This window comes from Hevea brasiliensis, chromosome 14 (genome assembly GCF_030052815.1).
Source record: "Hevea brasiliensis isolate MT/VB/25A 57/8 chromosome 14, ASM3005281v1, whole genome shotgun sequence".
In the NCBI taxonomy this organism is placed as follows: domain Eukaryota; kingdom Viridiplantae; phylum Streptophyta; class Magnoliopsida; order Malpighiales; family Euphorbiaceae; genus Hevea; species Hevea brasiliensis.
This window is the reverse complement of record NC_079506.1, coordinates 23815310-23823636: the sequence shown is the minus strand read 5'-3', so window position 1 is coordinate 23823636 and position 8327 is coordinate 23815310. Positions and strand designations below refer to the sequence as shown.

General features: G+C 31.4%; 1 protein-coding gene across 3 annotated transcripts; it reads right to left on the bottom strand.

Moving 5' to 3' along the window:
• Positions 1–651: 651 nt before the first annotated feature.
• LOC110641258 (MDIS1-interacting receptor like kinase 2) lies at positions 652–4574 on the bottom strand. Of its 3 annotated transcripts, XM_058135461.1 has the most exons (4): positions 4159–4537; positions 1816–2565; positions 1150–1561; positions 652–912 (listed from the first exon to the last, which is right to left on the bottom strand). In XM_058135461.1, exons 1-3 carry the CDS (start codon positions 4349–4351, stop codon positions 1179–1181), a joined length of 1326 nt encoding a protein of 441 aa, XP_057991444.1. In that variant the 5' UTR covers positions 4352–4537; the 3' UTR covers positions 652–912; positions 1150–1178. The 3 variants fall into 3 exon arrangements, with proteins under 3 accessions (XP_057991444.1, XP_057991443.1, XP_057991442.1); XM_058135460.1 differs by having other exon boundaries at positions 652–896; positions 1816–4574; XM_058135459.1 differs by having other exon boundaries at positions 1816–4573.
• Positions 4575–8327: the final 3753 nt, after the last annotated feature.

Below are 8327 nucleotides of genomic sequence, written 5' to 3'. Positions count from 1 at the left end.
TTATTGAAAATGTGAGTTATTGATAAGAAATTAATGAATCATTAATTAAAATGACTGCCTACAAAAGAAGACTTAAACATCTCAATCAATATATATATATGAATAAAGTTGTTGAAACTGTGATAATATCATTTTCTTTTGGAAAATTTGAGAGGTTATAACATACCACTTGCCATTAATTATTGAATGACAGTCAATACTTAGTACAAAGACTTACACTCTTCAAAATAAAGACTAAACTTCAAAACGTAATATTCCATCATAAAATTTTATATTTTCTACTATAATATTTGCAAAAACTAATTTAATTTGGATATTATATTAATGTAAATATTAAAAAAATAAACTGAAAGTCAAGTTGACTGACTTCAAGGTTTAATTTTGTAATCAAGTAGGCGTTTTCTTCACTCTTATGTTAATTAGGACTTTTATTGTTTCTAGTTGTTTATGAAAATTGAAGGAAATTTCTTCTAGTCCTTACCAAGTGAAAGACCCCAATGTCACAACAATATAATCCCACTTGTTGGAGGCTAATGAGACTACTAAACTTAATTAGTTGATAAGAAATATAATTATAAAATTTTTGAGATTGCAAAAATAATTACATATATAAATAGAAGGATGCTACAGAGTTCTAATTGATGACTAAAATTGTGGTAAGCAACAGATCCTAATTAAGGTTTTTCACATCGATACAATGTTTTGGGATTTTTAAATCTCTAAAACAGCACAACAATTGAATCATCAAAATTACACAAAATTACTTACAAGAATGATAATTTATGATTATCAAAACACAATTTAGTGAAGCCATTATTAGCCTGAGGACGCTTTAATTTCAGAAGATGAGATAGACCTGCAATTTCATGTAGCCGACTGTCTTTGCCAACGCCCTCCTGTTTTTGTCCAACACTATAAAGCAACATGAATAATAAGCTCAAGTGTTAGGTTGTGTTAAATTAAAAATAATATTTATTTAAATATATAATTATATATATATTTTTTAATTTTATTTAGAAAATGAGAGTTTGTCTTCTTTACATTTTGGTTTAGTTTCAAGATAGTTTTGCCTTTTTAATAATTGTTAGAAATTATTAAAAAAGACATTAGCTATTCATCCGGTTTAGACTTCATACTGTGATAACTCACCTTCAACACTTGTTAATAACCTTTTCTAGCTAATTTTGCTCCACTATGCAGATGTCTTGATTCATCAGATGCCATAAAGGAATTTCCTGAACAAGTTGAGGCAATGGAACTGGCTTGTGAACAAGAAACTCTCTACACACTTGCTGCATTGTTGGTCGAGATTTTGGGTTGAATCGCAGACATGCTAGTGCTAATGTGACCACAAGAATCACACTTTGAGCAACCACGTGGTTGGTTGGAGGAAGGAGACGTGAATCAAACACATCTTTCAACATTATGTGTGGATCTGATGGTGATGATGGTAATGAGGAAAGAAGTTCTCCAGGATGCTTTCCCATAACTATTTCCAGTGCTACCACTCCAAAGCTATACACATCGCATTTTTCATTCACGACCATAGTATATGCAAGCTCTACATTAAAGGGAAAAAGGGAACATTTTTTAGAGTGGACCAAAAGACTCTTGCATAATCAAATTCAATATAACGTGATTCATTTTTCTTCCCAATTTCAATCCCGGATCAGCTTTGATTTGGGCGTCAAACGATATTCTCCTATTTTATTGGTATTATTAGTTAAGTGGAATAAATCTAAGGACTCTGGTTCATTGTGAGTGCTCTGTGTTACAAGTTTCAAAAGTTAAATCAGCAGAATGACAAGTGTTTACCTGGAGCAATATATCCATGCGTGCCAGCAAGTATAGTTTGGTTGGATGAATCAGGATAAAGAAATCTTGCTGTTCCAAAATCAGATACAATACCCTCCCAATCAGAGTTCAACAAAATGTTGTTGCTTGATATGTCTCGATGAACAATTGGTGTGCTACAATCATGATGCAAGTATGATAAAGCATATGCCATTCCTTTCACAATGTTCACCCTTTTCATCCAATCTAATTCCGCAGCTTCTTCCTCATTTCTTAGTACACAGAATAAACTTCCCCTTTCGATGTACTCATAAATCAAGAACATTGATCTTCGATGTAAACAGAAACCATGCAGCTTGACAATGTTCTTGTGACGAATTTCTGTTAACAGTTTCACCTCATTCTTGAAACATTTGTCAAAACTTGGCTCCTCTGCTTCCATTCTGTGGAGTTTCTTCAAGGCAATTACTCTGCCGCTAGGAAGTTGTGCCTTATAAACACTCCCATAGCCACCAGTTCCAATGCAGTATCTAATGTCGAAATTCTCAGTTGCTTCAATGACATCTTCAAAGGCAATCCTGCCATCATAGTTCCATACTGAGAATATGTCCCCATTTCTTGATTCTTTTGTCTCAGTTTGTGAATTCTTGATCTTGTGCCGACGATAGAGGAATAATGATCCGGGAATCAAGAAGGCAAGAAACAAGGTAATGGGAAGAAAGATCTTTGAATAGTGCATCCACTTATTTGAGTTTGCAGAGCCAATGCTTGCTGGGGGTGAAAAGCAAACATTATTTATTTCGTCTCCGTATAAACCCTTGTTGCCAACAAAACTATGAATGGGAAAGAGTCTACGCAAATTGCACGGAATTGGACCAGTGAAATTGTTAAATGAAAAATTGATTTGATTAAACGAAGCACTGAAATTAGGAATAGTACCAGTAAGTTTATTGTAGCTTAGATCGAGTGTCAAGTGTTGCAAGAACCCTGCTTCATAAGGTATTTCTCCGCTGATTAAGTTGTGACTGAGATTTAAAGTGTACAGCATGGTAAGATTACCAATATGGGGAGGAATGGGTCCTTCCAATTTATTTTGGGAAAGGTCTAATTCATTAATACTGAAGAGCCCACCAATTTCTATTGGCATTGTGCCAGACACTGTGTTATTGGCAAGGTACAAAACACTCAATGCATGTAAGTTGCACAGTTCTCCTTGTATTGGACCTTCTAAGAGATTTGATTCAAGGAAAAGAAATGTTAAATTGGACAATTGTCCCAGGGATGACGGAATTGGGCCTGAGAGGTTATTGTCTCCAAGATCTAACGTAACTAAATTTTTCAAATTTCCTAACCCCAAAGGAATGGACCCATTAATTTGATTTCGTGAAAGAGTCAATTTCTGCAAATTAATTAAATAACTTAAAGATGAAGGAATTGACCCAACGAGCATATTATCAGACAAATCAATAGTAATTAAATTTTTGAGTTGCCCTAATTCTTGTGGAATAAACCAATTGAATGAATTCCTAAAAAGGGATAGAGATTTCAAATGGAATAAATCACCTAGAGTAGATGGGATTGGACCTATGAGAAAATTGTTACTCACGTCTAAATTTTGAAGGCTACTCATGTTCCCAATTTCAGGAGGGATGGCACCATCAAATTGATTGTATTGCATATATAGCTGAGCAAGATTGGCTAAAAGACCAAGAGTTGGTGGAAATGAGCCAACGAGCTTGTTATCAGACAAATTAAGAGTAACCAAATCTTTGAGTTGCCCTAACTCTTTTGGAATTAACCCACTGAGAATATTGTCACCCACATCTAAATTTTGAAGGCTACTCATGTTCCCAATTTCAGGAGGGATGGCACCACGAAAATGATTGTATTGCAAGTATAGCTGAGTAAGATTGGTTAAAAGACCAAGAGTAAGTGGAATTGACCCAATGAGCCTGTTATCAGACAAATCAAGAGTAACCAAATTTTTGAGTTGTCCTAACTCTTTTGGAATTAACCCATTGAGAATATTGTCACCCACGTCTAAATTTTGAAGGCTGCTCAAGTTCCCAATTTCAGGGGGGATAGCACCATGAATGTAATTGGAGGACAGGTCAAGTACCCTTAGTTTTGTAAGATCTCCAAGTTGAGGAGGGATTTCCTCATAAATCCAATGGCCTCTGAGATCAAGAAGAGTAAGGTTTGGGAAGCAAGAAAAGTTCAATTTACGAAACTTATTTCCTATGAACAAGTCCGAGGGTGGATAAATTTCAGTGACACTTCCAGCAATATTGCAGGTAATACCAGGCCAATTGCAATAACTTCTAGAATTTATGATAACATCACAATTTATATTAGGCCACTTACGATGTAAAGAGGAGATATTGGAGCAGGATTTCCACCACCCACTATCTAATAGAGCCTTGCCTTCCAGTTGTAGAGATGAGGATTGGGACGTCACATTTGCAACGCTTGTGGAGGCATTACTAGCCGTATAGAAGAAAATGATGGTAGCCAATATTGTTAAGTTGATGGAAGAGGCAATATTGTAGAAAGCCATTTTGGAAGATCAGAAATCTTGGCCTTGGGCAAATATAGGATGTCTTGGTCTCTTAGTTAATATTTGACAGATGACTAGTAGAATAAAGAATATGGATTGGAAGTGCAGTTGGCTGACTTTAAGTTATAATCTTGTAATTAAGTGGGTGTTTCTTCAGCTTTGCCCTTCCACCGTCTGATAATAAAACTAAAGAGCGGTGAATTTGTAGATTATAAGAAAATTGATTCAAAATATTTTCTAATTAAATCTAAAAAAGAAAAGAAAAGTTCAAATAATAAGAAAAGAAAAAAATAAAAAAAGTAGTTCACTTTTCTTATTATATCATAATGTTCTAAACCAGCCAATACGTTTGGAGTTGACTAGCATAGCAAGTCTTCCATATTTTATTGTTCTATTTCTTCTGGTTTTCACCATGATAGACTTCAATTCACGAGAAGAAGTGGAATTCACAATTGTTATAACAAGTCTTCATCTCTTTTGAAAGATGACTAGTGGAATGAACGGTAACGATTGAAAGTGCAATTGACTGACTTCAATGTATAATCTTGTAATTAAATGAGCGTTTTCTTCACTCTTGTATTAATTAATTAGGACTTTTAACTAAATATTCACAGATTCACGGTAAAGGTTTAAAAAGGGAATCCAACTTTTCTTTATTTACAAATCAATTTTTATGCATTAAATTTATTTCTTTATTTAATCAAACCAAACTCTATCATCAAACTATAAATATTTTCATGATTTTAATATATATATATATAAATACTTTTAAAATCTTGAAATATAATTTTTAATCAAATTTAAATATAACATCATACCATTAAAAGATTTTTTTTTTTTCAAAAAAAAAAGCCCTTGTATTTTAATCTTAAAAATAAAATATTTTAATAGTAATGTAGCATCATTATTTCCTCGTTTATTAATAGAGAATGAAATTAAATACTTTCATGTAATAAATATTCAATCTTATTTAATTGGACATGATTTCAAATATTTAAAATATTAAATTCATATCCCAATAAAATTTGATCGAATGAAATACCTAAAAATATTCACCGATTGCCATCTCATCTACATCCTACAATAATTTCATAAATGGTATCATTAAAAAAGAAAATAGATTACGCCATGCAATTATCAAAAACCAAATCACCCATAACAATTGAATTTACAAATAACTCCTCAAAAATCCTAGATGAGGATTCATGCATTGTGCAAGGGGATTCAATTCCCTTGATACGTGGTCAACAAGTGGAGAGCACAACCCGTCATGGGGGATGGGCGAGTTTTCTTGCAGTGAGCGTTGTGCTAAATCTAGGAGTGCGATGGAACATTGGTTAAGCATGAAAATTTTCTTAGCGTGTGGGAAGATAAATGGGTCACTTTGGGTTTCTAATTTCAATCTAGTCAATTCATTCCTATCAATCTTTAATTATTTTAATTTACATTATATCTAAAATAATTTATAAATTAAAATTTTATTTGAAAGCAATTTGATGATGTACTATTTAATTTAAAAATGACATGTTTGAATTAATTGAATTAACTTAAATTTTAATTTAATAAATAAATAAATAATAAACAATTTGATAATCCATCTCATCCTCAAATTAAAAAAAAAATAATTGTTAAATTGTCTCAATTTAAAATAAGGTAACAGGTCGCTTGTCAATCATCAACGTAGTTGACTTTAAGTCAAGACAATTAAATTTCATTAGACTCTCACACTAATGATAATAATTATAATTTTTTAATTTTATTAATTATATGAAAATATAAAATATTGTTTTATATTTTTATTTTAATTAATACTATAAAAATATAATAATTAAAATTACATTAGTGAAATTAAGCATTTGGCTTTTAATAAAATAACCATTCTTATTTTTATGTTTTGATTCCTTAGGTTAGAAAGAGAAATGATGATTGTTTTAGTCATAGTGAATTCCTTAATCTGTGAGAATGTGAACAAAAAAAAAAAAGTTTTTCAACACTCATAATAGAATCATTCTCATTCATTTTAATACCTAAATTAGTTTTTTCCTAATCAAATGGAGCCTAAATTAAAAAAAAATTACCATTTTAATTTATGTTATTTTAACATATCATTTTATATATTAAATCTATATAAAATTACCATTTTAATATAAAATTTCTAATAATGTTGCCTTTGGACGGTTATTAAAAAAAAAAATTGTCCACTATCAATAGAGCTGACTTCAAGTCAACACAATTATATTAAGGAGCACATTTTCTTCTAATGAGCCAAATTGCTTCTACTACGCCAAAGTTAAAGTTTCTTTCATTGAAAATTCTTGAAGAGTTAAGAATTGAAGGGTTAAGAATTGATAGGTTTAGATGAATAAAATTATTGAAAATTTGATAATATTATTTTGTATTTGAAAATTTTAAGAAGATATATATGACAAATTACTTTGCCCACTATCAACGCAATTGACTTCAAGTTAACATAATTGTTGCATTAAGGATACGTTTCTTCTAATGGTGCACCTCAATAAAACACATTTGGGGAGTTCAGCTCACTCATACAATCATCCATAAATTAAAATAAAATCAAGTGGAAGCTCAGGTCCCTCATCCAAATCATATGTCAATCCCATTCAACCATACATGCATCATATGAAATTTAAAATTTCCAAAATACATAGTCTTTACAATCCCATCTCAATTTAAATACTTCTTAACACAGGCGGAGTTCTAGATTTTTAACTGACAATATAAATTTAAATAAGGCACCAATGGACCTGCAAATGAGGAGACAAGCCTATCACAAGAAAAACTCTCCTATAACCTAGAAAAAATGGGTGAACAGAAGTAAGCGTTTGACTCATACAGTAAGATATTGATTTTACTTACAATTTCTATAATTATCTATGTCTAGTGCATCATAAAAGTGAAATGCATCATCTTCACATATTTCAAACAAATCAAGTCATAATCACATCAAAGGCAATCTGGAGCATTTACACACTCGTGTGTCACATCCATACTCACACATATATATATGAGAGCTGATACCTTATACAGCTCTCTTAGTTTTAACCTCTGCCAGTGAGATCAACTCAAAGCCGGACTTTATCTTAATATTCAAATGCGGGGGCCAGCGAGATTAACTCAAAGCTGTGCTTACCTTGACTTATCCATAATAAGGATCGGGTCCCTGTAAGTCAAGCTCCAGCCGTGTCTACCCGTCCTATCCATATCCATATATACAACTCATACACACCAACTCACACACACAGCTCCAGATCACCATAAAGCAATAATCACAACAACATAATCAAATACAAATGCAATACAAGGCATGCTTAGCAAATAACTATGTAAATATATCTATAAGCGATGCATGAACATACCTTGAATATATAATAATATTAAAATTATAAATAAAATCAATATTTACTCACAGATTAACCGGCTGGACTGAGGAGAAAAGTTAACCTGAATCCCCTAAACAATTACATTGCAAATTGATCAATATTTACTTAAAACAAAACTTTGAAGAATCAAAGGACATCCTAAGTTTTGTCGAAAATTCGACAGAATTCTCCCTATACCTAGGATCTACCCAATCTGCAAAATGATCCAAATAATACTTTTAAAATACATCTCACATATCTACATCTCATCAACATCATATGACCCCTTCTAGGCCCACCAAACCAGTCAAAAATTATATAATTACACATAAAATAATTATTTAAAAATTCGGGGTATTACAAATTTACATTTTTTTATTTTTTTTCTTTTATTTTTTAGTGTTTTAGTTTAATTTACAACATTTAATAACATAAGGAAAATAAATCAATCTCTTATACATGATTTTTCTTGTATAAATTCGATTTATTATAAATTTAAAACGTAAAATATATGGTGGAACCACCTATTAAATGCATGTGTTATATATATTTGTCAAAAATTATATAATTACATATAAAATAATTATTTAAAAATT

Excerpts from the sequence above, each read along its gene's own strand:
- LOC110641258 (XM_058135460.1), bottom strand. The coding sequence starts at position 4,351 with ATGGCTTTCTACAATATTGCCTCTTCCATCAACTTAACAATATTGGCT. Across the intron at positions 1,562-1,815 it reads GCATGGATATATTGCTCCAG|AGCTTGCATATACTATGGTC; the intron begins GTAAACACTTGT and ends CCTTTAATGTAG.